General features: G+C 37.0%; 1 protein-coding gene across 2 annotated transcripts in view; it reads left to right on the forward strand.

The window, feature by feature from the left end:
• MRPS35 (mitochondrial ribosomal protein S35) overlaps positions 1-26,535 on the forward strand; it is a 44,506-nt gene extending 17,971 nt beyond the window's left edge. For both annotated transcript variants that reach the window (XM_055572704.1, XM_055572711.1), the window contains 4 exons: positions 308-447; positions 7,882-7,991; positions 9,732-9,801; positions 25,398-26,535. In XM_055572704.1, the coding sequence (XP_055428679.1) occupies positions 308-447; positions 7,882-7,991; positions 9,732-9,801; positions 25,398-25,667 (590 nt within the window). In that variant the 3' untranslated portion in view covers positions 25,668-26,535. The remainder of the gene's footprint in view (positions 1-307; positions 448-7,881; positions 7,992-9,731; positions 9,802-25,397) is intronic.
• Positions 26,536-27,721: the final 1,186 nt, after the last annotated feature.

Consider the following 27,721-nt stretch of genomic DNA (forward strand, 5'->3'; position numbering starts at 1 on the left):
TCTCATAACAGATATGTGCAAAGCTATAATAAGCTTCCATCAGGTCATAGTTCCCTTTTAACTTACTGCTCCCCACAAAACCTGAACTAGCCAAATCATTCCCTTAATTAAATCCCCTAATTAGGATTCACCTAGGAAGAAAAGTGATGCATGTGGGATGATGATGTATATAAAGTGCAAAAGAGAATCTGTTCTTTCATTTCATGTATCCTAAAAAGTGATCTCCCTCATTAATTTGATTTTGTCTGGTAATATGTATTACAATGAGAATTATAAAACTACAATTGAAAATTTTTTTAATTCTCAGATTTTTGCACTGAGTGGCCAGCTGCATTAGACAGTGATGAGAAATGTGAGAAGCATTTTCCAATTGAAATTGACACAGCTGATTATATTTCATCAGGACCATCTATTCGAAACCCCAAAGCACGAGTAGTGACCTTACGGGTAAGAGTTATTTTTTAAAAAATAAGAATTATTATAACACTTTATTTTATAATAGTATTTTGTATGTGTGACTATAAAACTGATACATTTAGGCTTTCTAACAGTTTTCTTTATTAGAAACATATAATGAATATTCTTAGAAATTAATATTTATATATATTTCTGATTATGTTCCTCAGATAACTTACTAAAATGAGAAGTCAGGTCAAAGGATATAGATCTTTTAAGGATTTTTTATATATATTGTGATAGTTATTTGATTATATAAAATTCCTCCAAATACAAACCAGCAGATAGTGAGAAAGCCTGTATTTTTCTGTACTCTTACCAGATAAGATATTATTATTACCTATTAGCTTGATAGGTAAAAATTTTATTTGAAATATGTATGTCTTTGAATTCAAATGAGGGTGAAAGTTTATTCCTTTGTAGAATACTTTTTTTTGCTCCTTTGCCCATTTTGATGCTGTATTGATTTCTTACAAACTTATTTTTTCTTTTTAATCGCAGCTTTATTGAGATAATTCACATACTGTAGAATGCATCCTTTTAAAGTTTACAGCTCAGTGGTTTTCAGCGTAGTCGCAGAAATGTGCAGCCGTCACCACTACTTAACTCCAGAAATTTTCATCACCACAGAAAGGAAATCCCATACCCATTATCAATCACTCCCTTTTCACCAATGTTCTCCTATCAACTACTAATCTTACTTTCTTTCTTTGTGGATCTGCCTATTCTTGACATTTCATGTAAATGAATAATATAACATGTATGCTTTTCCTTAGTATAATGCTTTCAGTGTTTCATCTGTTATAGCATGTATCAGTTCTTCATTTCTTTTTATTGCCAAATAATATTTCATTTTATGGATACACCACATTTTTTTTTTTTTATCCACTTGGGCTTCACTGGTGGCTCAGATAAAGATTCCACCTGCAATACTAGGAGAACTGGATTCGATCCCTGGGTCAGGAAGATCCCGTGGAGAAGGAAATGGCAACCCACTCCAGTGTTCTTGCATGGAGAATTCCATGGACAGAGGAGTCTGGGGGGCGGCTACAGTCCATGGGGTTGCAAAGAATCAGACATAACTGAGCAATTAAAACTTTCACTTCACTTTTATTTATCCACTTAAAAGTCAGTAGACATTTGAGTTGTTTAAACCAGGATCCAGTCAAACACAGTTGCATTTGCCTGTGATGTTACTTATGTCTTTTTAAATCTAGACCAGCAAAGGATCCCACTACTCCTTTTCCCACTCCCCGGCCTGCCACCCCCACCTTTACTAGACAAGTTAAAGAGACAGGCATTTTATTCTGCAGCATCCCCTACCTTCTGCATTTGTCAATGCATCCTGATGTCATTTACCTTATTTTTCTGTATTTCATATAAACTGGAAGCTAGATTTAAGGGGCTGATTACGTTAGAGTTAACTGTGACAACAGTATTTGAGAGATGTTGCTATGTATTTTATATTTCATTCCATGAGAAGGCACGTAAAGTCGGGTTACTATATTTTTAGTATGCTGAGATTGATCATGTGGTTAAGAGACTGACAACACAATCTCTCTCTAACGTGAGGTTATATATTTTCCATTTCCCTTGAACAGGTATGTGTAGATAGGTATGTTCAGCAAATTTTAATCAAATAAAATCGTATTCTTTTTGATATTCTCAAGTGTGTCCAAACTTTGGCCAGTAGGAGTCTAAGCTGATTCCTGTATCCTTTTTTTTCTTTTTACAATCCCATTATCATTCGAAAATTTCCTTGCCTTCTGACACAAGATGGCCCAGCCTCCTTTTATAGTGTATTTCGTATCTCAGACCTGGAATTAGCTGTTTCTCTAGGAGCTCTGATGCATTTTAGTGAACATTGATGTTTAGAGACCAAAATCTGAATGCTAGGACTTTTCAGTTGATTCTTTGGGTCATTTCTCAAGAAATAAATGATAATTAATGGTAGTTTTCATTTTTAACATCTTGTTTTTTGTTTTCCTTTGAATTAGTTTCTAAAATGTTTATGTAGTCCCTTGTGCTGCTCTACAATGTGTGTGCCTCTAGTGTTTAGCCTTTAACTCTGAAATGGACCCCAATTTGAGACAGTAGTCCCTATTATGTTAACGACGTATCCTGTTCTTACTGCTACTACTGCTAAGTCGCTTCAGTTGTGTCCGACTCTGTGCAGCCCCATAGACGGCAGCCCACTAGGCTCCTCTGTCCCTGAGATTCTCCAGGCACGAACACTGGAGTGGGTTGCCATTTCCTTCTCCAATGCATGAAAGTGAAAAGTGAAAGTGACGTCGCTCAGTCGTGTCCCACCTTTAGCGACCCATGGACTGCAGCCTACCAGGCTCCTCCATCCGTGGGAGTTTCCAGGCAAGAGTACTGGAGTGGGTTGCCATTTCTTGTTCCTAGTTTACTAGTGTTTTTGGAATGATCTCCTTTGAATTTTTTAAAGTAACGAGTTAATTTCTAGATTTTCAATTACTGAATCATTTCTGAGTCCTGATCAGTTTATGGTACATTATTCTTTTACTTTACCACTGACTGATTTTCTATTTTAATATTTTATTTAGCACCATTTGTCTTTATCTCATATTGCTTTGGAGGAATATCAAAGCCCTGCTTCACTCACCAGGAACATGCCACATGCCAGTGCAGTTCCACGTGTGGCCTAGTAACTCCTAAGTTAGTACTGGAAACTCTTGTTTCCAGTACCCTGGTTTCTTGATGCACATGATGTATCTTTCTCACACAGCAGTCACGGACAGTTTTTTTTTAATTAAACTTTTACTTTTAGAATAGATCTACAGAGAGGTTTCAAAGATAGTACAGAGTTTGCTGTATGTCTCACCAAATATCTCCTGTTGTTAATGTCTTATGCTACTTTGGTACATTTGTTACAACTAATGAATGAATCACTATTGATACACTTTTAATTAAAAGTTCATACTTTATTCAGATTCCCTTAGTTTTTATCTAATGTTCTCTTTTTTTTCTTTAGAATCCCATCCAGGGTACCACATTGCATTAGTCATCTTGTCTCCTTAGGCTCTTCTTGACTGATTATTTCTCAGAATTTCCTTGTTTTTGGTGACTTTGACAGTTTTGAGAAGTACCAGTTACGTATTTTGTGGAACGTCCTTCAGTTTCGATTTGTTTGAATTAGTTTGATGTTTTTCTCACGGTTAGACTGTTCTGTGTTTTGGGGAAAAAAGCCTCAAGCAAAGTGGCATTCTCATAGCATCAGAGCAAGGGTGTAGGTTGCTCACTTGATTTATCATTGGTGATGCAGCTTAGATCTTTCTCCACTTTAAAATTACTCTTTTTTTTCTTCCTTTCCATAGGATACCCTTTAGAAGGAAGTCACTCTGCATAGCCCACATTTATGGAAGTTATACTCCACCACCTTGAGGGAGAAAGATCACATAGATTATTTGGAATTCTTCTATGTGGGGAATTTGTATGTTCTCCTCCATTTGTTTATTTATTCAATCATGTATTTATATCAGTGTGGACTCAGGGATATTTGTTTTATCCCTTGGATTTTGGTCCAGTAATACTTCGTTGTGTTGCTCAGATTGTTTTGGTTTTGGCAGTTTGACACTTATTCACTTGGCCCCTCTGTTCCTTGGCCATGCCCCATCATTTGTGTTTTAAACACATCTTCATTTTTTGACACCACAAAATGCTCCTAGTTCATTTTAGATACTCCTGTCCCATTCCTAGAATCAGCCCTTTGTCCAGAGATCCCTTACTAATGTACTTTTGATTCACCTGTTCTGGAGGGTGACAGCCCACCTTTTTGAGGGGCTTTCCAGTACAAAAAGTTCGTTTTTGTACTCCATGTAATCTGTATTTTAAATTGAAAGGCTCCAATTGACTGCAAAAATACGCTGAAAATCTGTGCAGCCATCTTTGCATTGTATGCTAACAAATAGACAAAATTTAATTTTTAGAAATTTTTTTCAGTGTTATAGCCATAACTAACTCGTAATTTTCTTTCTTTGAGTTTCAGTGTCAGGGTTATGAAATGAATTTTTGAAGCTTTTCAGCATTTTTTTTAAATTCCCAGGATAGTTTAAGTGTCCAGCAATATAATTATGTATTTAGAGATACTGAAAATATAAAAATTACAAAAGATTTATTATATACATTTTATGAAACATAGATCGACAAAAGAAAACAGGAGAAGAACTTAAAATTCTGCTTTACTGATACCATTCCATGGGTTAACAGAGTGTCTATTATAGACTAATAATACCTCATACATTTTAAAAATTTAATAAATGTTACTTCTTTTAATAATAATGATAATAACAAAATACTGAGTTCTGTGTTTTATGGTAAAATCTCTGAACCCAGAGAAACCTAGATTCTTTTTTTCTGGCCGTACCATGGGGCTTATGGGGTCTTAGTTCCCCAACCAGAGATTGAACCTGGACCCACAGCAATCATTGGAGTCCTCACCTCTGGACCGCTGGGGAATTTCTAGGAAACTTAGACTCTAATTCATGTTTTGGGGTTTAATTTTTGTGGGCCTTAGTCTTAAGTACTAGAGTAAACATACAAGGTCCCTACTGGTTCTAAATCTGCTGAATTTGTTTCACATAAAAATAATCAGTGCTTGATTTAAAGTATGCCCGCAGGCACTACTCACTGTATCCCATGGCCATCCCTGCCGATCTGCTCCTTGTCTCATGCCACCACACCACATCTTCCTCCGTCCCTTACACCCCCCTGCCTGACTCCTGGCTGCCCTTCGGAACTATTTTCACTCCATCTGCTGATAGTTGAGGTTCAGAGGTAGTGTCCAGACTGGTACTGTGGTCCAAGGGTAGAAGCAGGTGAAACGGTGAGACTAAAATGTGTAGACCAGCATGATTTAACGTAATATTGTGAAGATAATCAACTATTGTAAAATATTATTTAGAGATACTCAGATTTTTAAATTCAGGGAAGTAAAAGTTGGTATCATGTTTTGTGATAAGTCATAGAAGTAGTTCAGAATTTAAAGTAACATATTTGTGTAGGATTTTACTTTAAAAGTGCTTTCTTCTATTTAATCTCACTTACTCCTGACAAAACTTCTGTAAATTCTTTCTGTTTTATAAATGAGGAAACAGACAGGAAGATCACCTGATTTGTTTAAAGTCACTTATCTGTTAAGTAGAATTATCTAGACATGAAGTCCAGTTCTCGGGTTATGTGTTAATGCCATTGTTCTTTAACTAATTGCATATTCTTGTAAATAGAGAAAATATTTCACACATTTAGACCTCTTTCAATTTATGTCATTCTAAGTGGACTTTTGAAGATACACACCTATTACTGCAACCACCTCTGATTTGAAATGTCAACATTGTTTGGAGCATAATGTTAATAGTTTAATACTGACCCTTTAAAATATAGTAACTTGTAAAAAAAAGGTCTAAGGATTCTTTTGAATTTTGGAAAAAGAATGACAAATAAATGTCAGTCAACTTCAAAGTAAGAGTTTTAGTCCAGGTTAAAGACTACAATTTTGCAGTGCCTTTGAGTGCTAGTAGGTGGCGGGAGTGTACCACACAGCTGCTTCTGCAGTATTTATGAGTTTCTGGCATAAGAGCCTATATAACTTTTGACCATTAAAATGTTAATGTGAACATGAGTTTTAAAGCAGTTGTCACAGTAATGATTAGCATTGCTGCCAATTTTTGTTTTTGACTCTCTCACATTAGAAACTAGAAACACAAATTTTTTAATGGTAAATTTTTTTAATTATTGTTAAATATCTTGAATTTTATTGAATGAGTTTTAAAAGTGAAAAATCACTACGTTCTCAGTAGCTGACTGTAAAAGCTGTTTCTTTCTCTGTACTGTATCTGTATGGATGCATATATTTTCATATTAACAATCAAAATGTAGGTATATTTTTGCTTTTCTTATAGGTAATTCTCCATAATGCTAGCGATCAGAGTCATCATAAAACTAACATTTTATCCCTCAGACTAATAACCTGATTGTTGACATAAATTCTTTTCAGAAGACTAGTAATTTCGCATTGCCTACACCATATGACCATCCTCTGGGATTAATATTTAATTGTCATTGTTCTTACTAACGGTCTTTGCATTCATATTTATTTATTTCCTATTTTCTCTAATCCAAATAAAAAAAATTCACTGTGCTTAAAAAATAAACAACATATCCTCCCTTTTTAAAATGTATGATTTCGTTTAGCTGATATATATTATGTGCTTTTTAGGTGCTAGGTCATTGCCAGGAACAAGACAGATATTGTTCTTACGCTCAGGAGTTTGTGGACTAGTGGGAAAAATGGGAAAATAAGTAAGCTCTTATGCTACAGTTGTCTTGAGAGAAATGCTGGGTTATTGAAGCTAGAAAGAAGAAATATGTGGGATTTCAAAATCTTATTTAGCCTTTTACTTCATATAGTTTTAATTCTTGCATGTGCTTAATGCTCTCCATGGAAAGATAATCTTTACTTTACCTCACTTGACTGTATTCTAGCCTGTAACCTGTTTTCCTGGATCAAGCCTGTTTATCTCTGGATAATACCTTTCAGCCAAGGCCATAATTCTCTGCAAATTAAAAAGTATGCTCCTTTAGCCCAGCATTTCCCAAAATATGTTTTAAGAAAGACTAAGTTCATGAATTATCCCTTGAAAAGTGGAATCATGAGTTGAATAAATTTGAAAATTATTGCATCACCATCCTGCATCTTGAAATTTCAGAATGCTCTTTAACATTTTGCTTTGTCTAAGAAATCCTGCCGTGAAGAACCCAATTTAATTCAGCATTTCCTAAATAGATTCAATAGAGAGAGCCTTTTTAATGAAGTAAATTCTTTTAAAATTCTTTTTAGCAGCTTGCGGGGCTAGCATTTTGAGAGATGTTGAACTGAATCATTTCAAATATTTTGACCCCTCATGGTGCTTTATTCCGGTTTCCTTGAGATATCTGCAGCTCTTAGAATAAATGCCCCTAAACTGTTGCAGTGATATGGGTCTCATACTTGCATGGTAGGAGTCCTTAAAGCCTGTATGTTTCATCCATGTATTTTTATTTAAAAAATTTTTTTTCATCCATTTATTTTTAAAAACAGCTTTACTAACACTTATTGAGTTGAATTCTACTAGTTACTGCTACTCATAAGCACTGTAATTTCATCCAAGAGACATGTCATTAATTCTTGTAGGAAAGATGCTTATGCCCAGAACGTTCAAAGAACTCCCAGTTTGCTCCCATTTTTTTTTTTTTTTTTTTCGTGAATAAGATCGGGCTTCATGATACTTGTGAATTGATAACTCTGTATACAAAGGCGTTTGAAAAGGTTTCTTTTTTAATGTTAGTATAGATAATATTGCCACTGTTTTTTTTTTTCATTTAAAGTATATAATTTTTTTCAAAATATTTTCATGTATTTTTAAGGTTAAACTTTCCAGTTTGAATTTAGATGATCATGCAAAGAAGAAACTTATTAAACTAGTGGGAGATCGATACTGCAAGAGCACAGATGTGCTTACCATCAAGACAGACAGGTAAAGAATAGTTCAGTGTATCATCACATGTGTTGCTTTATTGTCCTCCAGTCCCCTGGCAGGCCTGATATTAACCTCTTAGGTCAGAGAAGCTGTCTCATTCATTTTTTAATATCCTCACACTAGCCTCCTATTGATGTGATCTTTGTGTTCAAGGAGAGGCTTGTGTAGCTGAGTTAAATTATTGTTATTTTTAATATATTTGTGCATGTAAAACTCAGGAAAGATGTTAGAAGGAAACAAAGTATAATTTGCCAGTGATTAATGCTTAAACAGCTTTCTGCAAAATCAAAGTATAGAAATCTTACATTTTAAAATCAAGATTATTAAATGTAGAAATTTAATGTATCAGGGCACTTTTGTAAATAAGCACAATTTCAGTGCTAGCATAGAAGTTTGTAAAAGCAGTATTAAATTTATTGTATATGAATTTATAAATTAGATCATTTGAGGTAAAGCAAGGCTGTTGGTATGTTTTTGCTAAATGATTATTTTATTTCTAGAATTATACTTTGGTTGTTTCTAAATTAGGTCAAAATATAAAGAAAAGCAAATGGCAGATATCCTCTCTCTCTCCTTATCCTAGTTTCAAAGTACTGGGAAGTGTCAGTATCAATTAGTTTTTTTTTTAATTTATTTTTAATTGAATGATAATTGTTTTACAATATTATATTGGTTTCTATCATATATCAGCATGAACCAGCCATATCAGTTAGGTTTTATGTCTTGCTTCTTAGTGGTATAGAGAAGTGGCCTGACATTCAGAGGTAGCAACTATGGGGGTGGAAAAAGCTCAGGGAGAAATAGATTTGAAATATTAATACATTAATAATATGTTCTTGCTAGCTTCAGAGAACATAAAATAGCACTGTGTTTTTAGTCTTTGCAATTTTAAAAAATACCTTTAAAATGTTACTGTTAAATAAATAAATTTATATTTAAAAAAAAGTTACTGTTAGAAATTCTTAAAAGTTTCTGATAATGTTGCTTTTTTCCCCTACGTTTACAAGTGTCAGAGTATAAATATGTTTTACCGTAACAACTGTGTAGAAAACTATTAAACCAAATGCAGAATAAACAGGGTACAATCGAAGTTAACTGTCATATGATAGTTTTATTTTATGTTGAAAGAAATTAGAATTAATTACTTCCATTTCTCTATTACTTTTGTAGCCTAAAAGCTAGCGCCAGCTCATATTCATGTAGATGTTTATCTAATATTGGGCCATTAGTTCCATTTTAAATATGACAGCATAAAAATACAGCATTGTAAAAAAAAAAAAAAAATACAACATTGTGTAGTGTAGCTCATTTTTAAAAGAATCAGCTCTGGGGAGATCAGGATGAACTTCTAGATTACCATCTGTCTCTGTATTCTTTAAAGAAACACAGCAGATATGTTCCTATAATTGCAGACTTGTAGCCCTGAGATCATGAAAGGCTCTTGGGTTTGACACAGTCATATTAAAAATAGTGTAAAGCTATTATCATATGTAAATAACTTTGTTAGTAATGAAAGCGAAGAGATCCTCTAAATAAAAGTAAAAATAGCATCAGTTTTCAGTGTCCTCAAGACATAAAGTGCATAGATAATTCTTATTCCAAGGACAGAATTTTCTTAAGGCAGATAGGGAATTCCTGAATATAAGTTATCCTTTGTATTTAGTATTTGTGTACTTTGCAAATTATTCTGTATACTGAAAGTTTACCATTTTAACTTCTGTCCTCTCTCTTTTAAAGGTGCCCTTTAAAGAGACAGAATTATGATTATGCAATGTATCTACTAACAGTTTTATACCATGAGTCTTGGGTAAGTGACTGTAGAATGAGTGTTTAATAATTTTGTCATTGTGATTTGAGAGATGTTAGCCTTTCAAAACAGTCTGTGTATCCAGCATTCAGTTGAGAGTTTAATGAACTGCTATTTAAGGTAAGGACATGTTAAATGTTTTAAGGTAACGTCTACTGATATTGAAAGTGAGGATCTTGAAATATATTATGCAGTCCATCTCAGGACCTTCAGAAATCAGATGACTAAAATGCCTTAAGTTCAGGTTCTGGCTTAGGCTAAAAAAATGAAAAATTTTTTATTTATTTTTTTTATTTGTTTGACTTTGGGTGAAAGTTGTCAAAGTTATGGAAGGGAGATCACATCTATATTACTTGAAACTACATAATTCATCCTGTTATTCAAGTAAACTGCAAAACAAATCTCTAAAACTTTATAGAAAGTACATTAAATGTTTATTAAAATTTTAGGTAACATGTAGTCTTTCATGTGAACTTTTCACTGGTATACATTAGGGGCAGTTAGGGCAATTAATTATTGAAACAGTATAAAAACAGTCTGGTATCTGATTTTGTTGAGTTGTATAAGTATGCACATAAGGAAGATTTTGCTATGTGTGAGCATCAACTCATTTAAAGTTGGTAACTAATATATTTAGGTAACTCACAGTTTTATATGTTTTTAAATTAAAATAATTTTAGATATGCACATAAATTTAACTTTTTGAAGCTTGCCCAGCATAGACATGGGACTTATTGCATTTCATGTTAGGAACTCATGAAAGAATGGAAGTAGGTGGAGAAAGTCACTCTCTTTAGATGTTCAAAGGACTTCATATGAAAAAAGAGATCTGTTTTTCATGACTTTTACAGATACAACAAAGTAGAAACGATAATGATTTATTTACTGAGTGAAAGCTCTATACAGGATTCATCTGAAGATGGAGTGGGCTGCTTTCATAGGTAGAAAATGTTTCATCCACTGGTTGCTTATTGCGTGTGTGTGTGTAGGGGTGTGGGTATCACTCAGTCGAGTCGAACTCTGCAAACTGTAGCCCACCAGGCTCTGTCTGTGGGATTTTTCAGTCAAGAATACTGGAGTGGGTTGCCCCCTTCTCTAGGAGTGGTTGCTTAGTGGGGATATAGTAAAAGGAACATACTCTTCAGATGTTAGTTGCATTAGATGGTCTTTGGAGTCTCTTTTCATCTCTGTGTGATTCTGTGAACACATACAGCTACTCTTATTGCAGAGATCATTGATGTTAATCATAAAATAGCACAAGAGGGTGAGTGAAAAATAAAAAATAAAATAAAACTTTGTTGCAAATTTAGTAAAAGGACAAAAAGTAGCTGATAGCTCTTTGCTTTTGAGCTATTCTAATTACAGTTCATCTTGTTTTGTAGTTCCTGGCTTCAGGAACATTATAATAGCAGTTAATCTGTTTCCTGTCAACTGATTATATAAATACCTTTGGCTTGAGGTAATTAAGTTCCCTTTTGAACCAACAACATGGCTGAATTAGCTTCAGCTCTATGGCCACCACTTAAAGAGTTAATACCAAACAATAAAAGCTGACCAGTTTTGAGTCTCTTATTTTGCCAGCAGTCTGTAAAATGAATTTGCCCCAAAGGAAATGACAGGTATAAATAAATTCAGTTAAAGTTGACTTACTGGATTCTTTCTGTGGTTCCATGACATAAAATCCAAACAAATTTGTATTCTGGATTCACGCAAAGCTTTTGATCTTAATGCTAATTACTTTGATGGCAGAATAACTACCCACATACAACTGTCCTAAACAGATATAATTAAATAAATCCTATATTAAACTTGGCTCTTGATCCTTTCTAAACAAGTACCATCAGTGAAGAAGCTTTAAGAGAATGCAGATGAGCCGTGAAATTTTGCAGAGCTGGTGGAACAGAATTTTTATTGAATTGAAACTTTTTTTTCCTTCACCAGCATGGAATTCATACTTGAAATTGATGTTACCACCTGGTATTTAATCAAATATTTAGAGAGCCCCTTTTAATCCATTCCTTTATTTTTAAGGCTAGTTTCAGAGCATTTAATACCTAAAAGCTAAGCTCCATGGAGGTTACCTCTAAGTAGCATTGAGAGAAAGTAGTTGGTATTTTTATGTAACATGGTACTGAAACTTCTCCAAAAAGGTATTTGTCTAGACTTCAGTAAAAGGAAGTTACTGTTGTGTGCTATTCAAAACAGTTAACTGTATAGAAGTATCAAAGTAGAACTTGTTGATCTAAAACAATAAAATGGGTTTATTCAGGAACAGCACAGAATTACAGTTTGGGAAGTGTAATCTATGGTGAACCATAGGTAAGTCCAAGGGGCTTCCCAGGTGGTGCTAGTGATAAAGAACCCGCCTGCCAGGGCAGGAGACTTAAAAGACACGGATTCAATCCTTAGGTTGGGAAAATCCCCTGGAGAAGGACATGGCAACCCATTCCAGTAATCTTGCCTGGAGAATTCCATGGACAGAGGAGCCTGGTGGTCCATAGGGTCACAAAGAGTTGGACATGACTGAAGTGACTTCACACACATACACACACATAAGTCCAAAGACAAAGGGAGCATGCTTTTATAGGGAAAAGGAGAGAGTTGAGAGGGGCTGTTCTAAATGAAAGTCCTAGGGAGGAAAGTAGGAGTTTAGGGTGGTGGTAACTTTTTTCATTTATGGAGCTGAGAGGTTTCTCATGGCCTGGGCTCTTGCTGTGCAGAGTTCTGCTTCCAGCGAGGCATGTCGGTGAAGGTCACTGCATGCAAATAATGGAGTGTGAGAATATGTGAGAACTCCCTCTACAAGCCATTCCCGACTCTAAATTTTAATTGAGGTTTTCTGTATTAATTTTTGTATTCAAAAAGCATAGACTTCAGGCACAGAGTCTTAGTTATGCTTCAGAGAATGATTATTGCATGCTAAGAAGGTGATGAGAAACAGAAATACATTAAATCATTTATCCTTAAGCAGTTCAAAGAAAGAAAGAGACTTGTAGAAATTTGGGTTAATATTTCAGTATTACACATTGTTAGCATAGAAGTGAATTAACTTTTAATCTTTAGAACCATTCAAATTTGAATTTGAATCTCATTTCTTGTTACTTGACTCAGTGGGTAAAGAATCCATCTGTGATGCAGGAGACTTGAGTTCAGGTCCTGAGTTGGGAAGATCCCCTGGAGGTGGGCAGGGCAACCCACTCTAGTAGTCTTGCCAGGAGAATCCCATGGACAAGAGGAGCCTGGCAGGTTACTGTTCATGGGGTTAAAAAGAGACAGACACAGCTGAAGCAACTGAGCACACGCTCACGAACCTGCTACCTGTGTAGCCTTGGCCAGCCATGTAATGTCTGAGGCTCAGATTTCTCTGAGGGGCTTTTGGATGGATCAGGGAGAATTTACGTGAAATGTCTGGTAAATAGTGGGTGGCTATTATTATTGCTGTTAACTACTAGAATGAAGGAAGATGTATCTTAGAATTTCAAATTCATTCATTCCCAGTTTCTGTGTATAGCTCACATTTAACTTGACAAAGACTTTATACAGATGAAGTCAGATCTATGTCCTATTGTATTTGAATTTTTAGAACTTGTATCTGACTCAGGTTCTGACACAACTGATAATAACAAAAGCTTCCTAAATGTTAACTTTGTTGCATGTTATTCTTAAAACCTTCCACAAGTGATTTGGTTAAGAAATGATTGAATGAAGCATTTTACAAAGTGACTTGCACAAAAGATAGACTTGCTTCAGAAAATGTAGATATCTAAAACTAGATTGAAAGGGTTCTTGAATGATTTTGATACTTAATTACTCAAGGTTGCCTTTTAAAATTTGAATTTTGGACTGTCTTATTTGGACTACATGATCGTCTTGTTGCCAGTCAGGAATGTATCTAGGTTTGTAACAAAGTGGTTCTGAAAAGTCACATAACAAAATGGATAAAAGGGATAATTTTACAAAGAGTGTATTTTTAAAGGGGACTTTATTATAAGTATTTCTGGGAAAAGGGCTTCCCTGGTGGCTTAGAGGTTAAAGCGTCTGTCTGCAATGCGGAGACCCCGGTTCGATCCCTGCGTCGGGAACATCCCCTGGAGAAGGAAATGGCTACCCACTCCAGTATTCTTGCCTGGAGAGTCCCATGGAGGAAGGAGCCTGGTAGGCTACAGTCCACAGGGTTGCAAAGAGTCGGACACGGCTGAGCTACTTCACTTTCACTTTCTGGTAAAAATAATGAATCCTTTTGCAGAGCGATAATCGCCATTTAATCTGGTGGTTGATGAATTCATTGTGATCTTTCATGTGTTTTCACGTACATATACATTTCCAGGTTATATTAGAGAGAATGCTTGAACAATATCTGTTTGCTTTTCTTAGCATTCATCAATGATTTTGTTCTTGTTTAAAAGTGGTGGGTATCAGTCAGATGATCAAAATGAATGAGCCTCTACTTTTAAGTAGCTTTATTTCTGGAAGGATTTGGTGGTTAGTATAGTCTGTTCCACCAGGTAAGGGAGGTTGACACACAGTGCTGTGAGAGGTGCAGACAAAAATCAACTCTCCCTTGAAGTTTCACAGAAGTGGTGACTGGTCTTAGAAGATGAGTAGGAGTGTGCCGTGGAGAAGTGGGTGAAGGACTCTCTAGGTCTGGTGGGTTTAGAGAGCAGGCAGAAGTTTGGTGTGGCCAGGGTGTATGACCAACAGGCAGTCGTAGGAGATGAGACTGAAAAATCATTCTGAGCCAGGCTGTGAGCAGGCCATAGGGCTTATTGAATGAGTGTAGATTTGTATCCAGAGGGCAGTAATGACTGATGTAGTAGCATTGGTAGGGATGGGGGTGGGGGGAATCCTTCCCAGGTAACCCAGTGGTAAAGAATCCACTTGCCAAGCAGGAGACGTGGGTTTGATCCCTGGGTCAGGAAGTTCCCCTGCAGGAGGGCATGGCAGCCGACCCCAGTAGTCTTGCCTGGAGAATTCCATGGACAGAGGAACCTGGTGGGTTATAGTCCATGGGGTCAGAAAGAATCGGACACAACTGAGTGTGAGCATGCACCGTAGCATTTTACTTGATGTTTGAAAAGGCACCTCTTTCACTGTTGTAGTGTTTATGAAAGAGTAAACCACTTTCACAGCAACTATCAAGTGTGCTTTCAATAAAATGAACTGTTTATTAATTGATGGGCACATGTTTAGTTGCCTGTATGCTTGGTGTTGTTGGATATGGAGATTAATACCTAAGGAGAAAACACTATCCTTTGAGGAATACTAGTGGAATCAAGTTGGTTTAGTAATAAATACTATAATATTTAACAATAAAATAAAAGTGTTATAAAGGTTATATAATTTACTGTTCAGTTTTTTATTTTTCTCTACTTATTTATTGTATATCCTTCAGGGCTTTGATAGGCGCTCCAACAATATGTCAACTTCCACCATCATACATAGTTAATAAACATTGTTTTTCTTGTGATGAGGAACTTCTAAGATCTACTCTCCTAGCAACTTTCAAGTTTTAACTGTGGTCACCAGCAGGCTGTACATTATATTCCTGTGACGTATTTATTTTATAACTAAAAGTTTGTACTTTTTGATCACCTTCAATCATTTTGCCACCCTAAGCCTCTGGCAACCAGCAATTATTCTCTGCTTCTGTGAGGTTTTTTGTTGTTTTTCTTTTAGATTCCCACACATAAGTGAGATCTTACAGTATTTGTCTATCTCTGACTTATTTCACTTAGCATAATGCCCACAGGGTTCATCCATGTTGTCGAAAATGGCAGAATTCCCTTTTTTATGGCTAAATGATAGTCCATCGCATATGTACACACCACTTACAGCTCAGATAGTAAAGAATCTGCCTGTAATGTAGGAGACCCAAGTTCAATTCAAGAAGAAGGAAATGGCAACTCACTCCAGTATTCTTGCCTGGAGAATCCCACGGACAGAGGAGCCTGGTGGGCTACAGTCCTTGGGATTGCAAAGAGTCGGACACGACTGAGCGACTGTGACTGACTATTCTTTATCCTTTCATCCATTCACGGACACTTAGGTTGTTTCCATGCCTTGGCTATTATAAATAATCCTGCAGTGAACAGGTGCAAATATCTTTTTGAGTTCGAGTTTTCATTTCCTTCAGCTAAATACCCAGAAGTGGAACTGTTAGATCATATGATAGTTCTGTTTTTAGTTTTTTGAGGAATCTTCATACTGTTTTCCATAGTGGCCACACCAGTTTACATTCTCAGCTACACTTGTTAATGTCTCTTTGGTAATAGCCATTCTAACAGGTTTGTGAGGTTGTACCATTGATTAGTGATGTTAAACACCTTTTCAGGTGGCTCTTGGCCATCTGTATGTCTCTCTTGGAAAAATGTCTGTTCAGATCCTCTGCCTGTTTTTTAATTAGATTGTTTCTTTTTTTTGCTGTTGGGTTGCATGAGTTCTTTATATATTTTGGAAATTAATTCTTTTCAGATATATTTGTGCCTCTTATTTGTCTGACTACATTGCATAGACAGCAAGTTACACTATCTTACTATCTTGAGTACAAAAGTTGCCTTAGTCCATGTTCCATGAATTGACAGCTATTGAAACATTGTGTATTCTTTTGGATATCCAAAAACAGACATTTGAAGTAGTTTTTCATCTTAAAAAAGTAAAGTGACAGAGTTACAAACAAATTCATTTTTCAGTAATATAAAATGTAGCCTACTTGTTAAATGTTAGCAATAATTTTTTACTGGTATAGCTTTTTAATGATCTATTAATAAGATTACTAATAATCAACAATCAATAATTATGCCCAAAGTTTAAGAAATGTCTTTGCAACAGTTTGAGGTACTTAATTTTCATGGATGTATGATTTGGGCTATATGTTGATCAGGTTTGTTTTTCATTTGACTGTGTTTTTTTTTCCAAATATTTAAAGAAAATGTGTTGTAATTCTATATTATTTTAGAAGTTATCTACAAAATTTATCTATTACAACCTCTTCGTTATATAACCTTTATACCTTCTTCATTCCCTTGAGAAATTAAGACTTAAAGGAGAGATCAAGTATTTTGCCCAAGGCCACAGAGTTTGTGAACCCAAGAAACTCAGACTTGAACTGCAGCTTCAGAGTTTCACATTCTTTTCATGGTATCATATTACTTAGTTTTATTCAACTTCCATGGTAAAATATTAGGAAACAAAAGAGATGAAATCAAACCTGAACTTTAGCTGCTAGTTCTTAAAACTTAACTTTGAGTTGAAAATTTATCTGTCTCCATAACTGATTTTCAGCTGGGGCTTTCATCAAACTCCTGTCAAGCTTTTCTAAGTTACAGATACTTAGATCTTGCAGAGTCAAAAATCTCCAGAGGAGAGACCCAGATGTATTTTATTCTAAAGGCTCTGTTGCTGAGCTCTTGATTGGGAATAACTTCCCCAGTCTGAATTTTGTTAGTAAAGAAACTTATTAGAAGGTTTGATATATCTCTTCCAAGACAGTTTTTAGGGACTTCCAGGTGGTCCAGTGGTTAAGACTTTGCCTTCCAATGGAGGAGGTATGGTTCAGTCCCTGGTCAGGAAGCTAAGCTCACAGGTGCCTTGTGGCCAAAAAACCAAAACAAGAAATAGAAGCAATATTGTAACAAACTCAATAGAGATTTTTAAAGTGGTCCACATTAAAAAAAAAATCTTTAAACAAGAAAAAAAAAAACAGTTTTTGTACATGTATCTAGTGTTAGCCCTGGGGGTGTGATATGGGCATTAAAATGAAAGGGGCAAGAAAAAAGAAGGATTTGTGTATCATACATACATAGAATGTTTTTTTTCACTTAATGTGGTAGGCAGTAGGCAGCTGTTCTTGAGTAGGATGATGATACAGTAAAGTGATACGTCTCATATCTCTTTGCCTTCAGGCAATACTTAATTTTATATCTGATGCTCAGGAGCCTATCATATACTTAAAGGCCATTAAGAAAAATTTCCATCCAGTGGCTGAAGTCATGAACCTTGAAAATTACACTTTTTTCTTCCCTCCCTATCTCCCCTGATAAGTCACCAGATCTTTTAAGTTCTAGCTTTTAAACATCTGTTAAAACTGTTTTCTCTTCTTTATTCCTACTGCTATTGTCCTGTATGGGTCTTTGTCATTTTTTATCAGAATAACTATAATAGCCTTATTGATTTTCCTGTCTTATCCATCTTCCATATTGCTATTAAGTAATTGTTCTAAAAAACAAATCTGTTATATCATATCCCTTTATAAAATCCTTCAGTGGTTTCCCATTATGTGGGATAAAATCTAAACTCCATAAATAGTATGTCTATTTACAGCAATTTACCACTTCATTTCATCAAGAGCCTCTTGATGAAAGTGAAAGAGGAGAGTGAAAAAGTTGGCTTAAAACTCAACATTCCGAAAACTAAGATCATGGCATCTGGTCCCATCATTTCATGGCAAATAGATGGGGAAACATGAGAGACTTTATTTTGGGGGGTCCAAAATCACTGCAGATGGTGACTGAAGCCATGAAATTAAAAGACGCTTTCTCCTTGGAAGAAAAGTTATGACCAACCTAGACAGCATATTAGAAAGCAGAGATATTACTTTGCTAACAAAGGTCCGTCTAGTCAAAGCTATGGTTTTTTCAGTGGTCATGTATGGATGTGAGAGTTGGACTATAAAGAAAGCTAAGTGCCAAAGAAGTGATGCTTTTGAACTGTGGTGCTGAAGAAAACTCTTGAGAGTCCCTTGGACAGCAAGGAGATCCAACCAGTCCATCCTAAAGGAAATCAGTCCTGAATATGCGTTGAAAGGACTGATGCTGAAGCTGAAACTCTGATACTCTGACCACCTGATGGTGAAGACCTGACTCATTTGAAAAGACCCTGATGCTGGGAAAGATTGAAGGCGGGAGAAGGGGACAATAGAGGATGAGATGGTTGGATGACATCACTGACTCAATGGACATGAGTTTGAGTAAATTCTGGGAGTTGGTGATGGACAGGGAAGCCTGGCATGCTGCAATCCATGGGGTCGCAAAGAGTCGAGCACGACTGAGCGACTAAACTGAACTGAACTGAACCACTTCATTGGGCTTCCCTTGTGGCTCAAAGGGTAAAGAATCTGGCCTGCAATTCAGGAGACCTGAGTTCAGTCCCTGAGTGGGGAAGATCCCCTGGAGAAGGGAATGGCAACCCAATCCAGTATTCTTGCCTGAAGAATTCCATGGCCAGAGGTGCCTAGTAGGCTACAGTCCTTGGGGTTACAGAGAGTCAGAAACAGACTAAGTGACTAACCATGCATGCACCACCTCATTACCAGCTGCTCAGGAAATGTAGGTTATATACCCTGTAACTTAATGAACAGAATATGTTCTTCCATAACTTTGCATGCATGTACTGTTCTCTTTGCTTATAATACCTTTTCACATTGATCAGCCTTGCAACTTCATATGAATCCTCTAATAAACCTCACATGTGACCTCTCTTAGATGTCTCCTCGCTTCCTTTTCCCTTCCTCCTTCCACCAGTTAACCTTCCTCTTATTGTGTTTATGGTTATTGCCTGTATGCATGTCTGCCAAGCTCGATTAGACTGTGCGGTCACTGAGGACAGGACAGTGTATTTCATTCATCTTTATATTCCCAGCATCTAATACAGTGTCTGTCTGGCATATTAGCTTTCAGTACATTTTTAAAAAACTGATCTGATTTGAATTGAATTGTTTGACATAACTCAGTTAAAAGAAAGTTTAGGTTTGGTAACTAATATAGTTGTCAGTAACTTTTTAATCCATTACAGATATTTAACCTCTTCCTATTTTTTATGATTTTTGAGTAACTTGGATTTTTTTTAATAGTAAAACTGTTTTCCGTTCTCTAGCACAATGCCTTACTTGTAATCATGAGAAGTGGAATATTACAGTGATTCATGTCCTAGGCAAAGGGAGTTATAAATAAGATGGTAGAAGGTGACATATTTGTGTGTTTAGTGAAACAGATGCTTCATTGCCTTCTGTTACATTGAAATTCACTGACCATTGCGTGAAGTAGCTATTGTGTTTTTCTTTGTATTGAATTCATGCTTACAATGAGAAGAAACATGATAGATTGAAATAAATTATTATTTTGTGTTTTTTTTTTACCATGTTTCTATGTTGCTTGCAACATGTTCTACCACTGAGAAGCGGTATGATTTGAGACAGATTATTTAATTGCTCTGGGTTTCAATTTCCCTTTCTGTAAAACAGATATGAATAGTACTACCTCATAGGGTTGCTGTGGAAGTTAAATGAACCAATATATGTAAGGTGCTTTCTCATCCCATGCCACTTTCCTCACCTTGGCCTTCATTCAGCCCTGAACGTACTAAGCTCGTTCTGCCTCCAGCCTTTATGGATACTCTTTCCTCTGCTGGGATCACAGCCTTCATCTGACAGCTCCCACTCAGCTCAACATTCCATATACTAGGCTGGCAGTTCCAGGAGAGCACAGTGCCTGGGACAGTAGTTGTATAACAAATATGTACTGAGTGAGTGAATAATAGAGCTGATGTGTGGACAAGAGAACAGGATCACGTGGAATAGAAGGTTGCTTCCTCTAGGAGTGTAATCAGAGCAGGTTCCCTTGTGGTAGGCAAGGAAGAAAAGAGACCGTATATACGTATATGTATTGTATACATACCTAAGTCAGATGGTGAAATGGTAAATGTTTAGTACTTGAGGTATTAAAATTGAAGTCTACAAACTAATCAGACTCTGCCTAAATGATGATCAGTTTGAGCTTACATTGGTTATTTTTAAGTGCCCTCCTCCAACAATTTCAATATCTCTTTTTTACACTTTAAAATTAATACATGCCAACTACTCTTCGAAAAAAAAGAAATTCTTTACAGTTGCCCACTTCAATCCTGGGTGTAATTTCAGAAGCAATAAAAATTTGGCAGTGATTTACAGCTCAGGGTACAAAATTATATATGAAAGGTAATCACAGCTTTGCTTTAAAAAATGAATTTAGAAGGACATGCACCGGCTATCAACAGTATTGATTGATTTTCTTCAAATGTCTGAAGTGTCTAGTAATTTGCATGACAGATATTATGTGTGAAAGACCTGTGCTGTGCTTAGTTGCTCAGTTGTGTCCCACTCTTTGAGACCCCATGGACTGTAGCCCACCAGGCTCCTCAGTCCCTAGGGATTCTCCAGAATCCCTAGATTCTGGAATACTGGAGTGGGTTACCATGCCTTCCTCCAGAGAGTCTTCCCAACCCAGGAATCAAATCCATGTCTCCCGCATTGCATGCGGATTCTTTTACCATATGATGTGATCCATCAGAAAGAATTGCCTCTTTTTTTCTCTTAGGCAGAGATGATCACTGGCTTATCATTTTAATCCAATCATAACTGAGCTGGAGCAGGGCTGGGTTACAGTTTTTTAAGATTTTGTTCACCTTTGTCTCTTTCTCAGGCATTTTATTTAGGAACTTGGTGAGTCTGCTTCCACATCTCAAAGCCTGCTTAAGAGTCACTTGTGCCTTTGAGAAGTTTTGAGCTTAACTTGATAACCTCTAGCCCTTGCAGCAGAATCTAGCAGATAGATGTCTTGAGAGGGAGACTGGTTGTGTGTTTGAAACAGGGCTTCCCTCTACTAGGACTTTGCCTCCTAACCACTACGGGATACAAGAGATTTGCTTTTTAGAAGCTTGATTCAGCCTCCCCAGTTTTCCAGAAGTAGTCCCAGAACTAAAACCAGTCATGTTTGGGACTCTTCAATTCCAGTCTGTCACACAAACCCTGGGTGACAGCTCAAAACCTCATCTCTTTTCTCTTTTCCCAAGTAGAGTCCTTCCACATGGGCCAGGTGCCAGTCTCGTACAGAATTGGAAAATGGCCTCAGGGAAGAAAACGGGTAGGGGTTTTCAGAAGGGCTTCCCATATCCTTGCAGCCTGGAATTCACATTCATCTAGTCCTTATTGATTCTGGAACTTTCTGATATTTTTACTGCCTGGCTTTTTTTCCAGTTGAAGCCAAAGCAGAGGCAGGCTGTGACCTGTTACATCCTATTTGAAAGTGGAAATCATAATGTAAATTAAAAAATAAAATTTGGAGTTTTCTTTCCCCTCAAAGATTTTATATCTATACCTCTTTAAGTGAAAAATATTCTGAAGTGAAAACATTATGTAAAATATTATTGCTTTTTTACCGTTTACAAAGACTAGAAGATTATTTTGCAATTGCTTTTTTGTTTTTCTTCATTTTCGGATATTTTATTAAGGAGACATTTTACAAAGGTTCAATAACAGAAACAAGTAAGGGTGCCGTTCTTAAGGGTGGTGAGAGTTGGGTGCCATCACACCCCGTATATGAAGGGGGAAGAGGGAAGTGCTGAGAGCTGTGGCGGGGTGGGCCACCTGACGGGGCTATGGGGCGTGGTCTCTGTAAGGGAGCGAGTTGGGAAGACAGCAGTGGCCTCACTCTCCGTCATTCTCTAGGTCATTCTCTAGGTCTCCTGCTCGTTCCTCCCATTAGCCAAACCCAGCCAGGAGCCAGAATTCAAGGGATTCCAGGCAGGGGTCCATTAAGATTACTTTTTTTTTTAAACTTAGTTATTTTTGGCTGTGCTGGATCTTCATTGCTGTGTGTGGGCATTCTCTAGTTGCGATGTACGGGCTTCTCATTGTCGTGGCTTCTCTTGTTGCCAGAGCACACCTCTAGAGTGTGAGCTCAGTAATTGTGGCTCACAAGCTTAGTTGTACCATGGCATGTAGGGTTTTTCCAGAAGCTTTGGAAATCACTAGTCTTTTCGTGACTTCTAAATGGATGAGAAACTATTTATAGCCTTTGTTTATCGCGTTTAGTGTGAATATTCATGCCTGTTGCTAGAAAAGTAGTAATCTGTTTGATTAGGGGTTGCCACGGTCACCTTTGGAGAGGTTACATAATTTATGGTATATGTGCCACTCTGAACCGATCCCAGGTGACTGTGACCCTATGTTTAACGTCTGTAATATTTAGTTTCTTATCTGTAGATGTTAAAATCTAATCCAGTAGGTCTTAATACAAATTCTATTAATTACTATACACATGTAAGTATTGAAGTACCAAGTACATAGTAAGTATTCAAATTTAGGAGATTGTTACTATTATTATCTTGGAAGTTATATTGAGCTGGGCAGAGTTTGGATCCTAAAGCTAGAATATATGGAAAAACAAGAGTTTTGTTAAGCTTGCAGCTGACAGTGACCATTTAGAACAGTAGTAAGTGTACATGTGTGCGTGCTGAGTTGCTTCAGTTGTGCCCAACTCTCTGCGAGCCTGTGGACTGTAGCCCACCAGGCTCCTCTTTCTGTGAGATTCTCCAAGCAAGAATACTGGAGCAGGTTGCCATTTCCTTCTTCAGGGGATCTTCCTATCCCAGAGATCGAACCCAGGTCTCTCAGGTCTCCTGCGTTGACAGGCTGGTTCTTTATCACTAGAGCCACCTGGGAGTTGCAGTGTTTTTCATGTCACTGCACACATAGAAAATTCTCTCCTGAGATAAATGAAGGAGGGGGTGCTTGGCGTCCCTGCTCCTCCAGGCTCACTGGGCACCTCGAGTGCCTAGGAATTAGTATCACGGCACAACTGTAAACACATCTTAGAGACCAATGTAGAATTGTATACTCCAAATATAAGGGGAAGATTGAAAATGTTGGAAATTGTTAGTGGATTTAATGTGGTTAGCTCCTCTGTTTAAGCACCTATTTCAAGTCAATTAAGAAAATCCAGATAAACCTAGGTGAAACAATTTTTTAAACAGTTAAGCTTCTTAATTGCTTACTTTCTAACAGTTCAGAATGAGATGGAGTGACTGTTTTACTTAATGCTTTATAAAATATGTTCGTTGAGCTCAGTTTATTTCACTTGTAGAATTATAAAGAAACTCTGACACTGTCTTGAACACTTAAAGCATTGGCAAGAGTAGATAGGCCCAGTAACGTATTTAATTTAGGGGATTTACTTTGTTAAGGGGATGACATTTATTCCTGCCTCATATATTACAGTGAAAGCTTGGCAGGTAGCGTCATTTTGTCAGTTATTTTTTTTTTTTTTTAATGTACAGACTTAGAGTTTGGCTGTTAGAAGTTTATTTGCAACAAGGTTGTGGGGACAGGGCACAAGAAAAAGTTATTTCATATTCTCCCTGCCCCTCTGCCAAGCCTAAAACCTCCCTTACCAGGGAAAAGGGGGCAAGAGTTGATTCTCAGCTGGATAAGATGTTTCTAGAACTTAAGTTGGAACATTGTCCTCAGCCATAAACTCAGCATACGGAGGTGGGGCAGACACAGGGGAGCTGCGAGCACAGAGACCCCGCTTCGGCTGAGGAATTTGGGAGCTGAGGAAACTCTATGTCTGTTTGTTTCTCTTGAAGAAGAGAGTCCACAGTTTGAAGGATTAAAGGAGGGTTTCTTCTTCTTGTGGGTCTCTGTGGTGGGGGAGCTTCTTCCCGGGGCTTTAGTGATCCAAGTGGGGTTTGTTGAGTCAGTGGCATCCCCGGTGGCTTGTTTGCCTTTGGCGGGGCTCCTGTGCATCCTTTGAGGGACGACAGATTGCTCCTGCTTTTCTCTTCTCAGGAGCTCTTGGGGCGGGAGTGGGGATGGGAGAGTGGCATGGCTGGAAACTGCCTCCTTGCTAACTCATTTGGTTCCGAGGCGCCTTGGAGCTCTTGTCTGCTGAAGCTGTGGTCTGTTTCAAGAGGAGTTTTCAAAGTTAGAATGTGATTTCTGACAGCCTTACAAACCTGCCTTCGCTTTTAATACTTTAAAAACTTTATAATTTGGGGGGTGTACCACCTTCAAATGTTGTAAGACTAGTGGCTCATTCCATAATAGCCTATGGCTCACAATACTGTTATGTGTTAATTTGGAAAGAATGTGGCTGGTATTCAGCACTTCTCTGAACGAGAGTGTATTTATTACATATGAGCTGTGTTGCTTGATTTTTTTTTCACAGAATGTTACATCTTCATTTAAATCATAAATCTGAATTATATTAATCTAAAATCTACCAGTGTTCCCTAAAATAACATGGTAATACTTTCTGTAAGAAAAAATAAGTAGGATTGAAAATTATTTCCATTTTAGGAACAGAAAGTAACGATAATAACAAAACAAAATTCCAGAATATATAGTCATTAAAAATCACTAAAAGTCACTAAAAATCACACAAACTTTATATTTTAATTTTTATTATAATAATTGGTCTTCCCCTTGTCATCCCCACAGGCATTTACAAAGATAAATACAGTCTCCTTTCAGCTCTCATAGCTTTAACCTCAGAACTGTTTGCTGTGTTAGAGTTTAGCGTCTAGAAAGCTGCAAGGAGTGAGTTTTCTGGGTCTTTTGGGAAATAGTCTTGCTTTGTAAGTGCCATTTATAGGGCAGATAAAGTATAAATTCTGTGGATAGAATTGGTGAGTGGTAACGAGGTATTCATGTAATAAGAGTGTGCAGCCCACAGCTGTTGCTGCAGGTAGGCAGCTGTGCTGGATAAGGGAGGTGAATCAAGGTGAACATGCAGGGTTGACCAAATAATTCTCAAAATCAGATATTGTTTTTTTTGTCTTTTCAGAAAACTGAAGAGTGGGAGAAAAAGAAGACTGAAGCAGATATGGAAGAGTATGTATGGAAAGACAGCGCCTCAGAAAAAAACATTCTGGAAACCCTTTTCCAAATTAAAGCTGCTGAGAAAAATACAGAATTAAGTAAAGAAGAGCTCCTTAGTACTAAAGAAGTTGAAGATTACAAAAATTCTGTTGTTAGTCTTAAGAATGAGGGGGACAATGAGAATACCCTTTCTCAGTACAAAGAATCAGTGAAGAGACTATTACATTTGATGTGAATTATACAGAAAAATGTCCTTGATTTACAAATTTTATGATACATATGTAATCATTAATTTGACATAAAATTGAAAAATTTTTTTTAAAAAGCTGTTGTTTTATTACATTAGAGTTAAAATTATTCCTTTCATTCTAAGATACAAGGGCAATGATTATTCAAAGGTTTTCTTATATACTGGGGCAGTCAGACTAATTTGATTCTGATTTCTTCTGGTCCTAAAGTGTTTGAATTTTATTTCTACCATAACCCTTTAGTATTCATATATACGTATATACACACACACACACAATATTGTTCTTTTATCACCTGCTCTATTTCTTTCTCTACAAATCAGTACTTATCGGTTGCATTTTGGTTATTTAGGAAGTTCGGCTCAGAACCCAGTCCCCTGACTGCAGTTTAGTGTTTTGTCTACATAACTGCTACCTGCCTAGTGAGGCAGAGCATTTTGCAGATGCTGATTCTGATTAGAAACAGGTTCTTGGCAGTATTTTCTAACCTAAGAAGTTTGTTCCATCCCTCTGTTCTGGGATCACTTTATGTTGATTCAGTTCTGTTTAGCATCCTGTTTCCATTTTCTTTGGCTCATTTCTCCAAGCCCAAACTTGCGGAAAAGTGGAAGTGGAGGTTGACCGATATTCACCTCTCTGGAAGCCCCAGCTAGAACTTCCACAGCTCAGGAAAGAGATAAGATATAAAGACCTTTAACTGGAATAAATGACAGTGATCACTGCCCTAAGAAACATTTCATTCCATTTAGCTGTCAATTGAATACTTTTAAATATATCTGTGAGTCATTTCTTACCACTTTTAAAGTTGTCAACGAGTAATTTAAAATTGAAATAAAGAAATTATGGAGGCTGTTATTTGCTTAAAACTTAAATTGCTTAACAGAATTTGAGAATATAACATGCTAAAAGGAATTTCAGAACAGTTTCTCAAAAGATGTAGGTAAATTGAAGGTATGATTTGGTATTAGCAAGACCAAGAGTCCATAGGTTATGAAGGATAACAGTAGAGCTTCCAGTTCCATCCTCCATTGGATGGAGATAGTGAACAAAAAAGTAGATACAACTGAACTTCTCTATCTGATTTAAAGCATATGTAAATGTATCGAAATGTTACATTTCTTAGAGACTCAAGGAGTTAAGGAAAACTCAGGTGCTGAAACAGGATTGAAGAAGGAAACATGAGAACAGTAGAAGCTGAGGAGAGGTGGTTATTCGGAAACATGTGAAGAGGTGGTGATTAGGGTCCTCAGTCCTGGAGGAATAGTACAGTGCAGATCAAAGCAGACAGAGTAATGATGTGTAATAAAGAATTTGACTTTGCCCAAAGAGAGTCTGGCCTCTTCTGTCACCTTCTGGGAGGTAATCTGTTATACCTCATGGAAATGTCTTTGTTTAGGGCAGGAATTGGTCACAATGGATTTTATGGTGGGGCTAGCTACACCTGATAAGTCTTAAGCATGCTGGAAAAACCAACCATGTGTTTTAGGGTTGGGGGGGTGCTTTGAGTCTATCAGTAAATCAGTCCACCTACCAGCTGAGATCAGCTGCTCAGGTAATTGATCAGTCAGGCATATCTGTGTAACAGAGCTTGGACACAAACGTAGAACACGGAGGCTCCGGTAAGCTTCACTGGTTGACAGTACTCTGGACATATCGTCACACACTGGTGCTGGGAGTCATGCATCCTGCTTCCACAGGGAGAAGACTGTCTTACAAAGTTGTGAGTGTGAAACCCCCCTGAAATTCATCCTAGGTACTTCTTACCTTGGCTGATTTTAATCTGTATCCTTTCCCTATAATAAACTGTGGCTTCCCTGGTGGCTCAGGTGGTAAAGAATCTGCCTGTAATGCAGGAGACCTGGGTTTGATCCCTGGGTTGGAAGGATCCTCGGGAGAAGGAAATGGCAACCCATTCTAGCATTCTAGCCTGGAGAATCCCATGCACAGAGGAAGCTGGCAGGATACAGTCCATGGGGTTGCAAAGAGACATGACTGAGCACCTAACACTTTTGCACTTTCATAATAAACCGTAAGTATAACA

Source organism: Bubalus kerabau, chromosome 1 (genome assembly GCF_029407905.1).
Source record: "Bubalus kerabau isolate K-KA32 ecotype Philippines breed swamp buffalo chromosome 1, PCC_UOA_SB_1v2, whole genome shotgun sequence".
NCBI lineage: Eukaryota > Metazoa > Chordata > Mammalia > Artiodactyla > Bovidae > Bubalus > Bubalus kerabau.